This window comes from Bufo gargarizans, chromosome 4 (genome assembly GCF_014858855.1).
Source record: "Bufo gargarizans isolate SCDJY-AF-19 chromosome 4, ASM1485885v1, whole genome shotgun sequence".
Lineage (NCBI taxonomy): Eukaryota > Metazoa > Chordata > Amphibia > Anura > Bufonidae > Bufo > Bufo gargarizans.
In genome coordinates, this window is record NC_058083.1 from 109,309,910 (window position 1) to 109,332,048 (window position 22,139).

The window sequence follows — 22,139 nt, forward strand, 5'->3', positions numbered from 1 at the left end:
AAGTCGAAACTCCGTCCATTGTGCTGTGCGATGGAGTTTGTTACTGCAACATTCACTTCAATGAGAGCAGCGCTGCACTAACTAGCTGAGGAGGAACATCAGATCGGTGGGGGGCAGGGTGTCAGGGCCCCGACGATTAGATATTGATGGCCTTTGCTAAGGATGGGCCATCATTAGTAAAATCCTGAACAACTACTTTAAAACTAGTTTAGAGTCTATAAATTATGACTATTGAAACCAGACAATCACTGCCTAAAGGGGCTGTTCTACCATATATATTGATGGCCTATCATCAGGATTGGTCATCAATATCTGATCGCCGGGGGGTCCAACACCTGGCACCCCCACCGATCAGCTGTTTGAAGAAGAGGTGGCACTCCATGTGAGCGCTGCTTCCTGTTCATTAAACTGTCATCTCGGAAGTGCAGCGTAATGACAAGTACTCACTCCATTCACTTGAATGGATTGACTACTTGTAATTACACTACACCGCCACTCCACAGGAGACAACGCGTAGTGTACTGACAAGGAAGTGGCGCTCACATGTAGCGCTGCCGCCTCCTCTTCAAGCAGCTGATCAGATATTGATGACCCATCCTGACGATAGGGCATCAATATAAATGCCAGAACCACCCCTATAAATCACCTAAGACCTTCCTGAATATAAACATCAAACCAAATTGCACCCTGCTCATAGTATAGCTAAGAAAGATAGAGAAAATAGAGAGTTAGGAGTGCAGCACATCAAGATTCCCTAAACCGGTTGTGGGCAGCTTTAGATTCACCAGATCTAAAGCTTATCTTGAGATAACTCCAAGGATGACGAGATATTTTTCAGCAATAGCTGGACAGTCTGAAGATACTTCCCTAGGGAATGAGTGGGAGCAGAAGTGAGCACAGGGTATAGAGGATGGGGGTTGTGGTAATGTGCGGGTTATGGGAGGAATGATTTAATGGTTTAACAAGTTGATAAAAATAGAGAAGAGTGAGGGTATCCCGTTAAATTCTCATTTGGGCTGTCCTGCGTCGAGACAGTTTGGACCTAAGAGAGGAGCAGAGAAAGAAAGAAAAAGAAAGTCGTTTGGATTGTACAGTCTACACTGAGTACAAATCACACATCAGAAAATATTCTCCCATGTCATTGACCTAAAGTGCCGCTATAATGAACTCTATCAGTCGTATATATAAACATTGGAAAACTTGTGTATTTTTATTCATTGCATCTACATCTGTTTCCAGTTCACCCAATATCACGTCAATTACTAATAGTAAGCTGTGAAATCTATAATATGCTAAATAAATTTATTGCATATAAAATACATATATTTTAATAAATATGTCTATGTCTATGTCAAGACCATATCCAGTCCGAACCTCAAATTCATAAAGATCTATATAAAATATTCAGAAATGATCATTTCCACCCCTGCAAGGCATTCTTAATCCATCCCAGAGCCTCACCGAATGGAGCCAGCCAGAAGTGGGTTAAAGGCGTAGAGCCAATCATGCATGTCCTTATCATTGCTGGCCTGCAGCAGAATGCCGCGGTGTTGTGTGCATACAGCAAAGGTATTGGGAGTCTGCAAAGTTAAAACATAGCAAAAAACGGTAACCATAAGGTATGTTTTTCTTTATTACAATATATTCAGGGTACACTGGTAACTTTAGGTCTAGACAACTTTGTGTTGATTACGTTAGCCAAGTCACCACGTTACTTATACAGTGTGAAAGTCACTAACGAAACCAGATATAATGGGGTCAGTCCAGGAGATGTGGCCGACACACGGCCTGTGTTTCCATACCAAGCATGGTTAAGTGAATCAGTCCTTATCTGACAAGGCGCAGTGACTTAGTAAAACAGGGGGGTGCACCAGTTTAAAACAGTCTAGTCTAAATTTACACTGTTTTACTATAGACAATCAATCTGTTTAATGTGACTTAATATAATATTAATCAATCTATTAAACTTTGTACTTGAAGGAGCTGTGCATTTTTGGAAAAGTTTCCCTTGCCACTGCTTAGCTGATTGTGGACTCCTTGTGAGGAAACTCAATGAAAACCTAATTGTCGGGGGCAAATTACAATGGTTGTGTGGAGGTCTTCGACTGAAAAAGCCTTTTAAATCTACTGTCCTTGACAACACATTTCTTTCATTGATAACGTGGGTCAGTACAGAGTGCCCTTACCTTCAGCATGGCCTGTTGATCCTCACTGTACTCCACCTGGGCCTGTGAGAGGTTCAAAATGGCTCTCTCCACTGGATCCCGATCACTGTTGTAGATGTAGACATATGGACGTCTAACCACCACATACCTCTTAACCCAGCCCCCTGTATGGGGTTCAAGAAAGTGCAGGTACCCCTTCTTAGAGACAATAGGGCTGTTAGACAAATACAGAAGAAAAGCTTTGTGTTATTTGTAAAACGTATGCTGTTTAGGGGTTGTCTAGGAACTTACTTTTTATTTTTTATTCTCTTAGAATACTAATATAAGAAGTTACATTCACCTTACTGAGTTACCCATCACTCCTATCCCAATGCTTCCCAGTTCCTCTACTGGTCTCTCCACTTCCTGCCCCGTTTTGACATAGACATGTGACCACTGCATCTAATCACTGGCTGTGGTGTTATGTGTTGGCTACTGCTGCAGCCAGTGCTTGGATGCAGCAGTCACATGACCATGTCAAAACAGAGCACAAAGTGCAGAGCCTGGAATTTTCTTATTATTATTTTTTTTTATTTTATTTAATTGGATGTATAACCCCTTTAAACTAAGTGTGTGAGAATTAGGCTACTTTCACACTGGCGTTTTGGCTTTCCATTTCTGAGATCCGTTCAGGGCTCTCACAAGCGGTCCAAAACGGATCAGTTTTGCCCTAATGCATTCTGAATAGAAAAGGATCCGCTCAGAATGCATCAGTTTGCCTCCGATCAGTCACCATTCCGCTTTGGAGGCTGCTTGCAGCGTTTTGCTGTCCGCCTGACGAAGCGGAGCCAAACGGTTCTCTGACACAATCTGACACAATGATCTGTCTTGGCTATATAAGACGTAATACAACCAGATCCGTTCATGACGGATGCATGTGGTTGTATTATTGTAATGGAAGCGTTTTTGCAGATCCATGACAGATCCACAAAAACGCTAGTGTGAAAGTAGCCTAAGACTCCAGTAAGAGGTTAGAAATGTATGTTAAATAGCATTGTATACTCTAGCTTAAATATGACTATTCTTATAAAAAAATATCTGTAAACCATACGTAACTGTTTACATGATAATTTTGTATCTGTGCTCTCAATGCAGTTCTGTAAGTATATCTCATATAAACATCAAGAGGACCTTTCACCGCTCCTGACAGGCCTGTTTAATAGCTTCATGCGTTCCCCATGTAATAACTATTCTGGAGCATCTATTCTTATGGCTCTATGTTGGGGGGGTACCTACACAGTCTTGCTATATCCAATCAGTGCTGCCATTGTCAGACTGTGCAGTTACACCCCCACAACTTGTTACCTCCCCTCTGTACCCTTACTGCAGACTGCTGGCAATTCATTTATAACTTCTAGTAGGAATAATACAGGAATGGCACAACATAGAGCCATAAGACTAGAGGCTCCAGAATTGTTATTACATGGGGAATACATAAAGCTATTAAAACAGGCGTGTCAGGAGCGGTGACAGGTCCTCTTTAAATTTAATCCAAATGCAATTTTAGTGATGTGGCATTAAGCAGCAAGTGCATAATATACAGGTGAAACTCGAAAAATTTGAATATCGTTCAAAGTTCTTTTATTTCAGTAATGCAACTTAAAAAGGTAAAACTAACATATGAGATAGACTCATTACATGCAAAGCGAGATATTTTAAGCCTTTGTTATAATTTGGATGATTATGGCTTACAGCTTATGAAACCCCAAAGTCACAATTTTGAGGTATCCTTTTCTCAGGGGGTATGGATTAATTAGATGACTAGAAAGTGACACTTTGAGCCTAGAATATTGAACCTTTTTACAAAATTTTAATTTTAAGCTGCATTAATGCAATTTCTTTTAATTTGCATTACTGAAATTAATGGACTTTTGTGAGATATTCAATTTTTTCGAGTTTCACCTGTAAACACCATCATATATACAGGGCTACATAATAAAATGTTGAGATTATTATACTTGGTGCATGTGGTTATTTGAAACTTGCCCATGAACCACCAGAGTCTTGGAAAAGGAACTTTCTGATATCAATGTACCGTATCTGCCAGCTGAAGAGATGAAGCTAAACAGTGGGAGATATCTACTAAGCTAAATGTGTCTATAAAGTGTAAGCCAGTTTTGGTCAAAAATTATTATGTGTTTTAGATACTCCTTGTGCCTCGTCCAACAAGTGCATGGCTGATTTGCGGGCAGTATGTTATAGAGCATGAGGAGCTGAGCAGATAGATATATAGTTTGTGTGGAAAGATTTAGGAAAATGTGTAATTTATTCATCTATATCCCTGCTCTTTCTGGGTTTGATGCCAAAAAGGTGGCAACAATCAGTGACTGACAGACTGCTCTGCATGACTGTATATACAGAGCCGTCAATCACCGATAGAGCCTCCTTCTTGACTTCAAAGCTCAGAAAGAGCAGGGATATAAAGGAATAAAATACAAGTTATACTGAATCTTTTTCCCATAAACGATATACCAGTCTGATCAGCTCCTTCTGGTCTATAGCTTGCTGCTGGCAGATTACACTGCCTTTTTGATGATGACAGGTAAGGCTAGTTTCACACTAGTGCTTGGCATCTCCGGCAGGAAGCAACATGACTGGGCTGTCTGAATCTGGCATTACCAGAAGTTGCCTGAAGGCCCGCCAGCCCCATTAACTATGATAAGGACCCACAGAGATCCGTCCGCAACCGAGCAAATATGCAGAGAATCAACTGGACTAAAACCACTCCATTGCACAGTGCTGTGCTTGGTAGAGCAGCTCAGCCCCCGTCATTTGGATGGGACTGAGCTGTGCCAAGGCCAAGTGACTGATGAATGTGGTGCCAGGTTTGGGCACTATCAAAAATATTCCCACAATATTAAGAAATTTATTGCAATAACGATATACATTGCGATAAATACCCATTTAGAAAAAAAAAAAAAAGTATAAGTAAAAGAAGACATTATACTTTAATGGGTCCACAAGGAGACATTATACTGTGTGGGACAACAAGAAGTTATTATACTGCACGGGGACAAGGAGACATTATACTTTATGGGTCCACAAGGAGACATTATACTGTGTGGGAAAACAAGAAGTTATTATACTGGATGAGGGCAACAAGGAGACATTATACTGGATGAGGGCAACAAGGAGACATTATACTGTATGAGGGCACAAAGACATTATACTGGATGAGGGCAACAAGGAGACATTATACTGTATGGGGGCAAATGATACTGCCTATCCCTGGCCACAGCAGTGACATGCTCCCCTTCTCCTAGTGTGTACCTTACAGGCTTCTTCTCTGACTACTTCCATCCTTTCTTCCAGACACTTGGAGAACAGTAGTCACATATTTCATAAATATTGAATAAAACACATTAATACCTAGGTATACAGTATTTCATATATTAATATACAATAGTATTAACTGGGAAAACGACATGGTATCTCCAGTCCAGTTGGATACATACCTGACCCGTATTTCTTGTATGTCAGGAATAAACAAGCTGAGAGGAGTCTTCAGTCCACCAGTAGGTGACTTTTGCAGGTCTCCTGGAGGGCTTGGAGGATCCCTCTCTGGGCTAAATGCACGGGAGAGTGGTTGGGGGCTGGAATTTGTATAAGCATAGTTATATTAGGACACTGGTATGTAATGAAATCTTGTATAATAAAACTGAATATTTGCCGCTATTAGAACAATTCTGCTTAACCAATGTGAATATCAAAATGTGCAAATCAGAAATAAAGCTATTTATATCTTGTATCTTAGATCTACCCTTATTATTTCATTTCTATATGTAGTTTGCATTCAGTTGTTGAACATGACTGTTCAAGGTAGGTAGAAAAATGAACCCCAATATTACAGTCACCATAAGGGTACTGGAGCTGTAGCATTTCAGTTAAAATCGGGTAGTAGTAGAAAATAGATAACTACGATAGATACCTGCCATAAGCTGCTTTGAATATGAATCCGATTGTTCATTTTCAGTATAAGACTAAGGGCGCATTCACACAACCGTAGGGTTTTGAGGATTCAAAAATTGTGTATCCGCAAAACACGGATACCGGCCATGTGCATTCTGTAATTTGCAGACTGCACATGCCGCAGCCATAATAGAAAATGCCCATTCTTGTCCGTGATTGCGGACAAGAATAGGACATGCTCTATCCTTTCCGTAGAGCTGCAGAACGAAAACACTCCATTTTTTCCTTTATTTTTCTGTTCTTCTGACGGATCAGAAGGACGATGTAAAATTCTCCCTAAACAGCATAGTAGAGGCTAACTAAAACTACAGTATACTAAAGACTAATCCAAATTAAAAGTGAACACCCACATATTTAGTACTGAATCAGCATTGCTGGGCTGTTATGTTGCAATAGTCTATGCACACATAGATTGACAACTCAGATCTCCGTTACCCTGAGTGAACTGCGGTAGTCACTGAGTTCTGGTCCACTGCATCCTACAGATGACATAAGGCCATTGCTATACAGCTACCTATCCTCTGAGCTGCTGAGTACTGATGTGACATTGCTTCGTACAATCTGACTTCTGATCCACACTGACCTGGCCTCTGGGCTGCAGTATCTTCCTTCTACCAGGGAGGGACAGGTACTAGAGGGTGTAAGAGTTGAGACCCCCAGGCCAGAAAGAGAGGGGTCCCGTAGGAGTGTCACTGACATCTCAGACAGCTGAAAATACACATTATGAGTTATTCTTTATGATGACTTAACATTGATGTATTATGTATATAGCGCCATCTTACGGTACAGTAGTATACAAAATATATTCACTCGCACCAGTAACTATCCACATCAGGGCTTAGTATCTTAGGCAAAAAACATATGTAAGAAACCAATAAATCTATACTTTTGAATTTGTGATATCCCTGTAGGCACTGGTTTCTTGGTAAGATTAGAACCCCTGGCTGTAGAGCTTTCTGACAAAAGTAATAACCCTGTATTTACTGTATGTCTAATTAAAGGAGGTACAGAACCTACAAACATATATTTTGTGTAAGCCCAGGTTATTGAAAAACCACTACAACCATAGTAATAATCCATGAAATCTTTATTGAGTCCATGCCCATAAAAATGGTTGATGTTTTCTTGAATGTCGCTCCTCCAATTACAGTGTGGCCATAAACCTCATCCCAGTAGTCCCTCTCTGATTAATCTCTTTCCTACTCGATAGTGTGGACTCCTTTTGTATGTTTTATGGGCATGGACTCAATAAAGATTTAATGGATTATTACTATGGTTGTTGTGGTTTTTCAATAACCTGGGCATACACAAAATATATGTTTGTAGGTTCTGTATTATTTGTTTGTGGTTCATATTGGTCGTTTTATAGGTTAATTAAATGACGTGTCCACCTTTTTTATTTTTTTAAATCCCCACCCCCATCCAGGATGTTTGTAGGAAAATATGCTTACCTGTCCCCCCACCCTCACCCGTCCAGTTTTGTCTCTGGGAGTCCCAAGTTGTCTTCACTGCACTTCCAGTCTCCGCATGTAAACTTTCTGCATGGATGGTGTCAGGTGTACTGCTGCAACCAATGCCTCAGAAGTAACCAAGTTGTGATTGGCTGCAGCAGCGCACGTGACCCCATCGATACAGGAAGTTTACATACTGGGGTGAAGACAGCCCAGGACCTAGAGGGTCAGAATTGAGCAACGGAGATAAGGTAAGTATACTACCATTCACAGGTCCTGCGGGGTGGGGAGAATAAAAAAAAAAAAGTGGACAACCCCTTTAAAGGGTTTTTACTTTACAGTGAGATAGATGCATTGAAATTGCCTCACCTTGCTTTCACTGGTGCTTACACACACATGACTATAAGTGTATTCTCTGTTGAAGGTATGGGTGAGAAGACGGAGACACTGAAAAACATATCATGTAATAAGAATAGAAGCAAATCAGCATTATATTCATAAAAAGACAACCGTAAAATAGCATGCAATAAAGAAATGAACTGGCTATCCCAAAAACCTATCCTTGTATAGGGGGGGGGGGGGGGTATTATTTTTGTAAACTAATCCTGTTGGCTTTTCTTGTGCCATATTTAACTAGTATCCATGGCATACGCTGTTGTAAATAGATCCCAGAATGTAAAGCATATTGAAGTGTAGGAGGTTGGCAGATAAAGATGTCTTGGCAGATTGTATACAAGGCTCTGTTTACTATGTTTTAAAGGGAATGTGCCATCAGAAAATAACCTATTGTTTGAATTTTTATGTTAAACATATTTTTTAAGAGTTTTGGTGTTTTATTTTTCTATGTCCCTAAATATATATATATATAAAAAAATAAATCAATAAAATCATGCAGTTTTACATGGCTTGTGGAAATGTCCAGACCTTTCCCAGGAAGGGAGCAACTAACTACATAAAGAACACTTGGGAGATTGAGCTGCACCTCTCTCCACAACAGTGTATTTTTCATTACATTCCTTGGGATCCGGGTGGTGACATATCACCAGTGATCGGGGTTTAGGGGATACATTTGTTCCTGATGTCCGTTAAGAAATGTATATTGAGACACTGGCTTTATCCCACTGTCCCCACGCTAGATGAAGTGGTGGGAGTGATGAAACTTTGTAGTCCACTCTTTGACACATGAGGAAATACAGGAGCTTATGGTCCCTTTTCGTGACACGCAATGGTTTTTGAAAGAACAAATCAAGGGACCTTTGGGGAAACTGGATATTAGTAGGAATTAACATGGGGGGGGAATCAGTAAAATCAATGACTAAACTAAAATAAGGCAAGTGAAAACGGTGTTCATGGAGAAAGTTTTTGTTCTTAGGGTGGGTTTCGGGGTGTTGGGTAGGGGATGGTACAAGGGAGTGGGAAAGGAAAAATAAAAAAGCCAAGGAGGCTGTCTGTATAAAAGGTTTATTTTCCTGTAAGTGTAACTCATTTACAATTATGCTTCTATATGTCAAAGCAAATGTATGTGAACTCTTGTGATCATTGTATGCGCAGACATTTTCCTTGAATAACATTTTGTTTAAAAAAAAAATCATGCAGTTTTCCTACCGGCCACTGAGCCTAAAAATATTATCTACTGTTCTGTAGAGATGACTTCTAAGTAGTCATCACATTATCCTCAGGCAGGAGTACAGAGACAGATATCACTTGTATATAGATAACACAGGATCCACCATTCACAATAGGTGATACCACAGCTTATCTATTCCCTCCTGACCTCTGCACAGGTCACAGAGCATGCCCAGAAAACTCTCCCATAGAAATCAATGCTGGCTCCTATCCGTTGTGTCTGTGGCCCATGTAGATGCTGTAAAGCATATCTAGATGCAATTAACAGCTCAGGCAATATGGCCACCCCCATAATTATGTTCAGAAAATAGTATGAAAATAATCTACAATCTAAAATAAAAAAAGATTAGAAAAAAGGATACGTGTTACTATCTGTAAAGAAATATAGGTGACACCTTCCCTTTAAGGCATATGAACAGAAGTTGTCCACATGGGATTTTTATTACCATATTTTTCGCTTTATAAGACGCACCCCCCCCCCCAAAAGTGGGTGGAAAATGGCTGTGCGTCCTATAAAGCGAATACTAGTGAGCACTTCAATTATGGAAGCGCTCACTAGTATGCATTAGGTGCCGGGAGTGAAGCACTGTAAGCGCTTCTTGTTTTCACCCTCCCTGGTCTTCCTTCCTGGGGCCGCGGGCGCACTGTCCCGACCGTGTACAGCGAGCGACAGAGAAGACGGGAGCGCAACTTCTAAAGAGACCGCCGGATCCAGAGCGGAGCCACGGCGCAGGGGAGGTAAGAGAAGTTTTTTTATTATAAGGTCTGATTGGGGTCTAGTATGGGGGTCTGAAATGGAGGGCTGATATGAGGTCTGATGGGCATCTGATGAGGTTCTAATATGAAGGTCTTATGTAATGTCCTGATATGGGGTCTCATGTAATGTCCTGATATGGGGGTTTCATGTAATGTCCTGGTATGGGGGTCTCATGTAATATTCTGTTATGGGGGTGTGATGTAATGTCTTGGCGGTCAGATCTGAGGATTTGATATGAGGGTACGATCTGAGGCTCTGATATGGGTGTCTAATCTGAGATTTTGATATGGGGGTCTTATCTGAGGTTTGTTTCTTATTTTCCTTCTTTAAAACCTGGAGTGCGTCTTATCAACAGGTGCATCTTATAAAGTCAAAAATACAGTACTTTACAGAAAAAATCTTCACTGATGCCACACAAAGTAAGACATCATATCAACTGATCATCTGATCACAATAGACTTTGAAAGGTTTCTTGATTTTAGGATATTAGACACATCCATGTTATTATGCTGGACTAGATATAGAAATAAATAGTACCTTGGCAGCCAGCTCTTTTTGTCTTTCACTAGCTATTTCCATAGGGTTTTCCTCCACTTTTGGTGAGCCTTCGTCTTGGGGCTGCAACAGCTGACATGTGGGGCTGAGTGGAAGCATCTCATCAGTAGGAGAAGGAGTAAAGGTGTCAGCTGCTCCCCTGAGTGTGGCTTCCAGTTTCTCACGTAGCAATAGGTAATGTCGAGTCCTCTCAACCTAACAAGTACAATAAGAACAAGACATACGTTATACCACTTTAAACAACCAGAATTATTAAGCCTCTGGAAGGATCCATGTTTTTATTCTTCTAGACATGTTTTTTTTTTTTTTTTTACTATTTTATGCCATTTTTCCCTCGGCCACATTTTTGCTGATCTTAGAATACATCTTTAAAATAAAAAACTACTAGATTATTTCATTGAATTGACCATTCTCCACTATGGAATGGGTGTGGAAGTGACACAGTCTTGGAAAAATAACTTAAAGGGCTTCTGTCACTCCACTAAACTCATTTATTTTTTTTGGTCTCCCTACAATCCTTATGCTGCGATTTCTCAATATATATGGCTATATAATTGAACATTCAAAAGCTTCAGCATGCAGACTTTTTTGTATGAATTACATTTTTAAAGACAATGGGGGAAATTTACCAAAGTCTTTACGTCAAAAAGTCTTAACCACATTTGCAAAAATATGTGACTTTTTGGCCGTTCCGCTGCACACTCATTACGTTTGAAAAAAGTGGGCAGCACATTTTTGGGAATTTGTACCACAAAACTGATATAAATTATGCCTAGCTGGCATGGATTTTAGTTCTGGAACAAGGCTGGTCCGAAATGTGCTATAATTTGTGTCTCTTAACAACTGTGATGCATCTAAAGCCAGTGCAAGTGAGATTTACGAAATGTCAGTTTTAAGGGGTCTTCACATGTGGCAGATTTTGTTGCAGAAAATTTGTCAGGAAGCATAGGGATTTGTTCTGGTAGGAAGCATAGGGATTTGTTCTGGTAGGAAGCATAGGGATTTGTTCTGGTAGGAAGCATAGGGATTTGTTCTGGTAGGAAGCATAGGGATTTGTTCTGGCAGGAAGAATGGGGATTTGTTCTGGCAGGAAGCATAGGGATTTCTGAAAGTCCTATTCAGGTGAATGGAACAGATTTTCAGTCACAGAAATTTTCTGCAACAAAATTCTGCCACATGTGAAGCCGCCTATAAGAAATTCAGTTTAGTATTGCAGATGAAGAGGACATTACAGCTCTCTTGACCTGTCTGTTTTTAATAGAGCCGTCAACAGATTATCTAATTGCAGAAGTATCTTTTCTTCTCCAAGAAGCATTATTTCATAAAGGATATATACATACATTTACTGAAAACATATTAGGAGAACTGACAGGTCAGGTTCTCTTTAAAGGCTATGTACACCTTTGGGGGCAATTTTTTTATTATTGCATTGTAATCATTATTGATGAGCAGCATAGGCAATATTTGTATTCGCGATATATTCCAAATTTATGGCCTAATATTTGCCATAAATTCGTAAATTCTAGAATTAGTGATCTGCAGTCATTATTTTCTTGATTGCGAAAATCAGCAATCAGAAAATCTTCGATAACAATTTGTGATCGACAAGATATTGCAGCCTTCTCATTGGCCCACAAGCAAGAAGTATTGAGGGATCATGGGTACTGATGAAAAAAAAATTACAAAGCAATTACGAGATATAGCACTATATTCTAGTTTTTTGCGAATTCTCGAAATGCCAATATTCACGATAAAAATTCGCAATTAGAATATTCGCGATCAACACTTAAGCTAAAATATTTTTTTTAACTGGTCTTTTTTTTTTAATATGGAGCCCTTTTTTCTGTACAGAGATGAGATGCTCTAGAAGCAGCTTCTGGATTTTGTCTCTTTTCCATCAGTTGGGGAACTGACGGCTTCTTATCTCTGCTCTCTGACATTGTAAACACTCAGTATAGCTCAGTTCTTATCTTACTGATAAGAATGTGGCTTAAAGGGGATGTCTCACTTCAGCAAATGGCATTTATTATGTAGAGAACGTTAATATAAGCTACTTACTAATGTATTGTTATTATCCATATTGTTTCCTTTGCTGGCTGGATTCATTTTTCCATCACATTAGGCTACTTTCACACTTGCGTTTTGTGTGGAATCCTTATCCATTCAGAATGCATTAGGGCTTAACTGATCCGTTTTGGGCCGCTTGTGAGAGCCCTGAAACGGATCTCACAAGCGGACCCAGAAACGCCAGTGTGAAAGTAGCCTTACTCATACATTGCTCATTTCCATGGTTATGACCACCCTGCAATCCATCAGTGATGGTCATACTTGCACACTATAGGAAAAGGCACTAGTCTATGTGAGCGCCCACAGTCCCGGACAGCACTTTTTCCTATAGTGTGGAATCACGACCACCGCTGATGGATTGCAGGGTGGTCTGTAACCATGAAAACGAGCAGTGTATAATGCGATAAAAAAATTAATCCAGTCAGCAAAGGAAGCTGGAGAACCTGATGGGTAACAAGATGTAGGAAATACCTCCTGAAGTAGGCTGAGTTTCTCCAGTTCCCACTGATGATCAAGAATCAAGCTGTCACTTCGTGGTCTCCAGCCGGCAAGGTTCTCTTCACCTCGCACATAGGCCACAGAAGTATCTAGTACACGTCTACGTCTTCTCTGCATCCCTAGGTAAACATGGCAGGAAAGGGTCAGGTAGATACACAACATAGCATTAGCTTTAATGTTGGAGCAATTTTCATCTGGTTTATTTTCCCCATATACCAGCATATTACATGCACCTAATTTGCACTCAGATAGTTTTTTAGCGCTGTCTACATTTTCATTGGTAATACCATGTTGGGGCGGATCTTTCCTGGTTAATATACCTTTAGGAGAAGATCAGGTCTAGAAAATAGGTCTGGCTAAAGTGATACATTCTCCCACTGAGAGGATTAGTGTGAGGAGAGTTCTAGCTATGTGCAGAGCTACGACAAAGCAGACCCAGACCCTTTTCCCTGTGAGTCCCCTGTTTTAGGACTACAGAGAATATAATGAAGACCCATCCTGAGTAGAGAAATAGGAAAATATGGAAGATACTCTGCAGTAGCACATTGCAAGAGATAAATGGCTGCTGCAGCCTGAGGGGCATCAGAAGCAGTATAGGACAAAGCCACCCATAGCCAGGCCTTAAAGCCACATGTGTAATATGGTCTTGGAGCAGGAGAAGGAACCACCACCATTGACTGCTAACTTTTGTATTCTGCTCATGAAGGAAAAGTAACAATCAGAAGTGTATTGTATTACCTCCTCCCCTGCCTCTCTACGACATTCTGTTAAAAGGGTATTCTCATAATTCATATAAAAAATTATAATTAGATATCATTTAGTACATGACAATGTTTTTTTAACAAAGCCAGAACCAGCCCTGTACCACACATAGATCCAGAGATTTCCCCATCCATTGCTACAACTGCTCTGCTAGATTTATCTCAAGCTGGCATCTCAGGGGGCTTGTTCTTTCCAAGGAGTAATGTCCTATCTGCTGCAGCTCTCTCCCTAGCACAGCTCAGGGAGCGTGTCTCTCCCTGTAACTGCCACAGCTTCTAACAGCAGATAATCCAGTCTACATCCACACAGCTCAGGCAGCAGTAACACGTAGAAAGTCTCCATTACACCTTTCCTGTGCCCTAGATGGGAGATCAGAGCCGGCCACTGTGTGGAGTGTTAACCGTGACTGCGCCGCCTTACTCTGAGTCACACTCATCACATAGGGTAACTTACAAGTCACCTAATACTCACAGGCTGCTGTATCAGCATGATAATACAGAGGGGGTTACAGTGGAGCATATTAAGATTTGCTGCAGCACATACTTCTATGCCTCCATCATTGAGGCTCCTGCGTGACAGCTTGTCATTATAAAAGACGCAACAATATTAAATGACAGTATGCAAATCTAGAACAGGCTGTGTATATATATATATATATATATATATATATATATATATGCAGAGAGACGGGAGCAATCATTTTTTACATCTCTCTCTACTCTAAATGTGCTCTTTAGAAAATTGCTACCTATGTCACCCTTACCACAACCTTTGGTACTACTAAGCAATTTCAATGTGTCTCTTATGTAGATTTAATATACAGTAATATCGGAAATCCAGTAAAAATCGTATATATACAACCCTTTAGCGTTGCTTACAAATTTTTATTACTGAATATATGACACCAATTTAAGCAAATGACCGTTTAAACAAATGGAAATGTGCTTAAAATGCTGTTAGATTTCTAGTAACGGAAACCCAGTGATAATGGCGTTTGAAGCTCTCTATCTCTGTCCGTTTGGAAATCAGTGGTAGACCAAGGCCTCAGCCTTTCATATATGGCTATGACATATTGGAGGTTCATTTGGGCTGAATTTTCATCTTCAAACAATAAAGAAAATTGACATGATGACATTGCAATATAGTAAAATGCCACTCACCTGGACTGCTGGCTTCTGCAACCCGGCAAAGACTGAGCTCATATACTCCAGTTATACGGTTACTGTAAAAGCAAGAAGCTAGGATCAAGGTGTGGAGGCACAGTAGACATATTAAACACATGCAGCCATGTTGAGTCCTATGCTCAAAGGGTCTACATTTCTGGTGCAATTTTGTGAGCATTATTTTAACTAGACAATTAGAAGTTTTTGTATCAAAAATATATTGGTGGTGCTACACATAAATAGGGTTGTGCATGAGGTTTTCAACAGTTTTTACGTGAAGAACAATTAAACCAGATCTATCATCAGACTATGCTACTCTATGTAAGAAGATCATAGCATGAGGGCAGAGCCATTCTCCTATCCAACAAAAAAGCACAAAAAAATGTAACTGTATCTATCTATCTCTCTATCTATCGACAGTTAGATAGATATAGAGATAGATAGATGCCGTTGAGGATGAGTCTCACTTTCTGCTGCGGGTCCCCAAATACTCAGCAGTGAGGGACACCCATTTCAGGAGACTGTCTGATCTCTGCCCAGACTTTACCTCTATGGAGGAAGAGAGACTCTTAATGCTGCTGGGGGAGGAGGAAAACAGAGCGGCCATAGCATCCCAATATTTTACTGCTTGACATAAACTGAGAGAAACCATGTCACAGACTCTTATTCCAACATGGATGTGTCCACATCCCCATCCCCCAACCCTACCCAATTATTTCCCACTTGCTTTAGCAATGCTAAAATGTTTTTAGTCCTGCCAATAAAGCGGAATTTGAATGTGATTTGATAGATAGATAGATATAGAAAATTCTAGGGGAGAATATCATGGCTACATACAGCAGTATGTGGAGTGCATCTAATGACCACCTTCTACAGGAACCATGCACATGGCCTTCAGCAACACTTTCTAACATTTGTTATGCCATGTTCTTCATGAGTCCAACCTGTCTTGAGCTAAGCCCATTGACATCAAAAGTGACACACATCTCTTTTAGCATGGACTCACCTCTCAGAAGCACGGAGACTGCCTGTACCAAATAGGTTACGAATGGAACGACATGCAGGCAGTTTGGCATCCCGGGAATAAAAGACCATGCAGAAGTCTTTGGTGATGACAGCAGGTTGCGTACAGTTCTCCATCTGTTAGAAACAGACTTAATTGCTTTAATGAAATGTCTTTGTCCAAAATACATATTCTAAATAATTTGAACATTTAATAAATATTTTTATTATTTTTATGTCCTTATATAATTAGTTTAATTAGTGTGCTATGAATGGGCTTTTAGAACATTTTAGCTGGACATAATTTGGTCATGTCTGTATTACAGCCACTAGAACTGGAACCCCAGTTCTTCTAAACTGAAACTTGGATTCCCTTGGAACTTTATGGTGATGTGTATTGCCATTTTACTTTTCTGTTGGGTTATCAATTAGTCTCGGAAAGGCATAACCATTTAGGATTTCTACCAGTTGATCAAGAAGAGAATTGAAAAGTTGCAACCAATGTGGAAGTGAAGAATGCATTAAATATTCTAAAGGGATTACAACCTTATCTATGGACAGCCTCGGAGACTGTGGCCAATACATCTTACAAGAGACAGTTTTTTTAGGCGAGATTGATATATATACACTTACTTTCTGAGCACATGTATTTATGCCAGTTTACTGTTCGAAATGCATTGAAAAATATGATGTCCAGAATGAATATCATGTTTGTGAAGCTCCTTTTCCAGTTTTACCTTACCCATATAACTATTGACAAAAATGAAAAGTACTAAAAAAAAGGAGAGCGACTAAACTGATAAGGGGCATGGAGGGTCTTAGTTATAAAGAAAGATTAAAATAATTAAATGTATTTAGTCTTGAGAAGAGTAGTGATGAGCGGCAGGTGCCATATTTGATTTTGACGAAATTCGCGAATATTCAATATAATATTCGTTTTAAATATTTGTCATTATTCTCGTTATCGCGATTAATATGCGATTTAAATAATCGCGCATTGCGATTTTTTACTTAAAGGCTACTCTCCTATTGAAATAGCAATGCGATTAATTCAAGTTATAATAATCGACTTTCGATTTCAACTTAGCACTGCTATATTCCATATTCGTTAATTCCAGCCTAATATGGAATATAGCAGGTCCAAGCTGAAATCGCAATTTGATTAATTCAAGTTATAATAATCGAATTGCGATTTCAACTTGGACCTGGTTTACTATGGTTGGCTTGGTAGAATTAGCGAATATGACGAATGTATTCGTCATATTCCACAAAACGAATATAACGAAGTATTCGTCATATTCCACATAACGAAGATAACGAATGTATTCGTCATATTCCACAAAACGAAGATAACGAAGTATTCTGCATCTTCGTTTTAGCACCATATTCGTCAACTTCGCTAATTCCAGCAATCATATAGGAAAGTTTACTATAGAGACAGCTAAGTTTAATTCGCTATGCGATTATATTACTTTGCTTTTTTTTAAAAATAAATAGAATAATTATAATACCTGATAATTATTATAATTATTCTATTTATTAAAAAAAAGCAAAGTACTATAATCGCATAGCGAATTAAACTTAGCTGTCTCTATAGTAAACTTTCCTATATGATTGCTGGAATTAGCGAAGTTGATGAATAGGTAGCTAAAACGAAGATGCAGAATACTTCGTTATCTTCGTTTTTGTCTCTATACACCACCACAATTGATCTAAAATGAAACGAACAAGATGTGCATTAACTGCAGACTGTCAGCTTTAATTTGAGGGTATTTACATCATTTAAATCAGGTGAACGGTGTAGGAATTACAACAGTTTGCATATGTGCCTCCCACTTGCTAAGGAACCAAAAAAAGTAATGGGACAGAATAATAATCATAAATCAAACTTTCACTTTTTAATACTTGGTTGAAAATCCTTTGCAGTTAATTACAGCCTGAAGTCTGGAACACGTAGACATCACCAGACGCTGGGTTTCATTCCTGGTGATGCTCTGCCAGGCCTCTACTGCAACTGTCTTCAGTTCCTGCTTGTTCTTGGGACATTTTCCATTCAGTTTTGTCTTCAGCAAGTGATATGCATGCTCAGTCGGATTCAGGTCAGGTGACTGACTTGGCCATTGCATAACATTCCACTTCTTTCCCTTAAAAAACTCTTTGGTTTCTTTTGCAGTATGCTTTGGGTCATTGTCCATCTGCACTGTGAAGTGCCGTCCAATGAGTTCTGAAGCATTTGGCTGACTATGAGAAGATAATATTGCCCGACACACTTCAGAATTCATTCTGCTGCTTTTGTCAGCAGTCACATCATCAATAAATACAAGACTAGTTCCATTGGCAGCCATACATGCCCACGCCATGACACTACCACCACCATGCTTCACTGATAAGGTGGTATGCTTAGGATCATGAGCAGTTCCTTTCTTTCTCCATACTCTTCTCTTCCCATGACTCTGGTACAAGTTGATCTTGGTCTCATCTGTCCATAAGATGTTGTTCCAGAACTGTGAAGGCTTTTTTAGATGTCGTTTGGCAAACTCTAATCTGACCTTCCTGTTTTTGAGGCTCACCAATGGTTTACATCTTGTGGTGAACCCTCTGTATTCACTCTGATGAAGTCTTCTCTTGATTGTTGACTTTGACACACATATACCTACCTCCTAGAGAGTGTTCTTGATCTGGCCAACTTTTGTGAAAGGTGTTTTCTTCACCAGGTAAAGAATTCTTCGGTCACCCACCATAGTTGTTTTCCGTGGTCTTCCGGGTCTTTTGGTGTTGCTGAGCTCACCGGTGCGTTCCTTCTTTTTAAGAATGTTCCAAACAGTTGTTTTTGCCACGCCTAATGTTTTTGCTATCTCTCTGATGGGTTTGTTGTGTTTTTTTTTCAGCCTAATGATGGCTTGCTTCACTGATAGTGACAGCTCTTTGGATCTCATCTTGAGAGTTGACAGCAACAGATTCCAAATGCAAATAGCAGACTTGAAATGAACTCTGGACCTTTTATCTGCTCATTGTAATTGGGATAATGAGGGAATAACACACACCTGGCCACGGAACGGCTGAGAAGCCAATTGTCCCATTACTTTGGGTTTCTTAACAAGTGGGAGGCACATATGCAAACTGTTGTAATTCCTACACCGTTCACCTGATTTGGATGTAAATACCCTCAAAGTTTGTTTAATTTCAAATCCATTGTGGTGGTGTATAGAGCCAAACATGTTACAGTTGTGTCGATGTCCCAATATTTATGGACATGACTGTATTTACAAAATTGTGAGATACTGTATTTCTTTTTTCAAACGTATATGTTTATGTAACTATTCAATACTTACCAACACTGTAGTTGGCAAATTCTGGGCATGTAAGCCACACCCATGAAAATGCCAGACACCTTCCCAGGACTGGAGCTTACATAGATCCCACCCATTTTTGGCCTGGGACAGAATTTGCCAAAACTGCCTCTGAAAGTTAGAGACAGTACCTGCAATTTCAGGACTGTTGACAGCTATGCTATTGTTCCCAAAATTGTGTCATTTGTTTATAAGTGAGAAACACCATTTTTTCAGACACATTATTTTATGGAAAGGGTAGCAGACTGTTGTTGTATCGTATTATCCATCCATAGACACAAGCGTTGTATGATACCCTTTGTATTGGCTCAGTAGATTACTGATGCAAGCTTTGGAAATAGCTTAGATCCTTTCTACACAATGCTTGAATAAGATACCTAAGCTGTCTTTTATGGCGTGCAGCATATTGATCCATGTGGCTACCATCTACGACGTCTTACCTCAACATAGGCAGATAATGTCATGTAGATCTTTTCTCTGTATGGAGTCACACGGTTCAGCAGGAGGGAGTTGTGCATAGAACTGTCCCATGCTACTTCAAAGTTATAAAATGTCCTGTCATGGGAGGAAATGGTTAAATCCTTGGTGCACACATATGTAGGTAGGTACTAGATCATATACACACTGGGACACACAGAACATACATCACACCAAAGACTCCATTTACCATCAAGGTTAATTTTACCATCTAACTCCATTTACCAGGAGTTAGAGATGCTAAGAGACACTGTCCATTTCCACCTCCACACGGCAGTGAAGAGGGACGGGGTCTCGACAGCTTGGGAGCTTTTCCCAAAAAGTGTCATGATTGCAAATTTTTGAACCCTAAATACATTGAACTTAATACTTATATCCTTCATGTAATAATATAGATTATGTGAAACTTTTCACAAACTAGAAAGGAAGGAATGGGAAATAGAGTCTGGGGCAGGATACTGCCACATGTCCACAGGAAAATATTCCGACATACTGTAATCTGTGTACATCGATACACATACATAAAGCAGTCTATGTGCTATAAGTTTCTCCCCTTTTTCACCCATCCCCCTCGTTTGGCATATGCATCAGGCAAGCTGAATATATCAATATATTTCACTCTGCCGTATCTTTTGTTCAAGAATTATAGGTGAGAAATACATAGTACTCACTCTTCTGAGGCCCAAATTGCGCTTTCAATTTCTTTTATTCTTTATAAACATTCCAAAGTTTTCATATATCCTTTTTTCTTTGAGAGCTCTGAACTGATCTCTATAGGGATAATTTAATAGATAGCAGAGCAGCGCGCTTTTGTTTTTCGTTTTCTCCAGCTTTGTTAGGGTCCATTCACATGTCCGCAAAATGGATCCGCATCCGTTCCGCAATTTTGCGGAACAAGTGCAGACCCATTCATTTTCAATGGGGCCGGAATGTGCTGTCCGCATCCGCGGATCCGCACTTCCACATCCGTGCTTCCGTTTCCGCCAAAAAATAGAACATGTCCTATTCTTGTCCGCAATTGCGGACAAGATTAGGCATTTTCTATTATAGTGCCGGCGATGTGCGGTCCGCAAATTGCGGAATGCACATTGCCAGTGTCCGTGTTTTGCGGATCCGCAGAACACTTACGGACGTATGAATGGACCCTTAGAAAGAGATTGTCATGTACTATATAATGTCTGATTTTCATTTTTTACATCAATCATGGGACAACCCCTTTAATGATTGGGCAGATTGCTTATAAAGTGCTCTGTCTGATCATAGAGAGAAATGTGGTTATATCAGTGATGTGTTTAACCACTAGGTATAAGCCCTTTCTACCGCCTTTGACCACCAAATCTGTCAGCAGATTTGTACCTATGACACTGGCTGACCTGTTACATGTGCGCTTGGCAGCTGAAGACATCTGTGTTGGTCCCATGTACATATGTGCCCACATTGCTGAGAATAATGATGTTTTAATATATGCAAATGAGTCTCTAGGAGCAATGGGTGTATTTCCTTTACTCCTAGAGGCTCTGCTCTCTCTGCAACTGCCTCTCCACATTATTTGACAGCCAGGCAGCGCAAACTTCATCACGCCTGCCTGGCCCTGTTAAAGTGGAGAGAGTACGGTAGTTACAGAGAGAGTAGAGCCTCTAGGTGTAATGGCAACACCAAAGCTGTAACATTAACCTCTTCACTACTCTGAACTACCGGGAAGTCTACGGGATTAGAAATATTTGTTTTCTGTGTGTGTATAATGTATGCAAAAGTAGCACATACTTTTGCAATCTATGCACTTTTATAGTTTTTGTATACTATTGATAATCTTTTTTAATTTTAAATAAAAAAAATTCTACCATACTGTGAAAAGGGACTAAACATGTCAGAAACTGGAACATGTATTAGGATAAAGATAATATAATAATAATAATAATAATAATGTATGGAGCAATACCTCTTGTGTTTTATGGAATCGGGAGGACCATTGATGTTTATGGTAATTTATCAACTGCTGTTCAATGAAATGTGTATATAGAAAAAACATAGACTGTGTCTGCATGTGTATCATTATACACTGATACAAGGAAAACCCCACAATATCACACAGTAACCAGTTTAATACCAGTAAGAGGCAGATAGAAAGGAGAAGTTGAGAGGGAAACGGAGAAGCGAGAGGTGGAGAAGCAGGGTTAGGGTCTTGCTCTTAGGAGATCATAGCAAAGAGGAGTACAGAGAAGCAACGGATGGGTTCAGGGAAGAGAAGCAAAAGGATA

At 39.8% G+C, this 22,139-nt stretch overlaps 1 protein-coding gene across 4 annotated transcripts in view; it reads right to left on the reverse strand.

The window, feature by feature from the left end:
* Window positions 1-662: 662 nt before the first annotated feature.
* Window positions 663-22,139, reverse strand: part of KIF1A (kinesin family member 1A) — a 123,561-nt gene continuing 102,084 nt past the window's right edge. For all 4 annotated transcript variants that reach the window (XM_044288680.1, XM_044288678.1, XM_044288677.1 and 1 more), the window contains 11 exons: window positions 19,845-19,959; window positions 16,059-16,192; window positions 15,050-15,111; window positions 13,101-13,246; window positions 10,545-10,757; window positions 7,994-8,071; window positions 6,757-6,881; window positions 5,660-5,797; window positions 2,187-2,379; window positions 1,462-1,580; window positions 663-1,042 (listed from right to left, as the gene is read on the reverse strand). In XM_044288680.1, coding sequence (XP_044144615.1) covers window positions 1,000-1,042; window positions 1,462-1,580; window positions 2,187-2,379; window positions 5,660-5,797; window positions 6,757-6,881; window positions 7,994-8,071; window positions 10,545-10,757; window positions 13,101-13,246; window positions 15,050-15,111; window positions 16,059-16,192; window positions 19,845-19,959 — 1,366 coding nt within the window. In that variant the 3' untranslated portion in view covers window positions 663-999. The remainder of the gene's footprint in view (window positions 1,043-1,461; window positions 1,581-2,186; window positions 2,380-5,659; window positions 5,798-6,756; window positions 6,882-7,993; window positions 8,072-10,544; window positions 10,758-13,100; window positions 13,247-15,049; window positions 15,112-16,058; window positions 16,193-19,844; window positions 19,960-22,139) is intronic.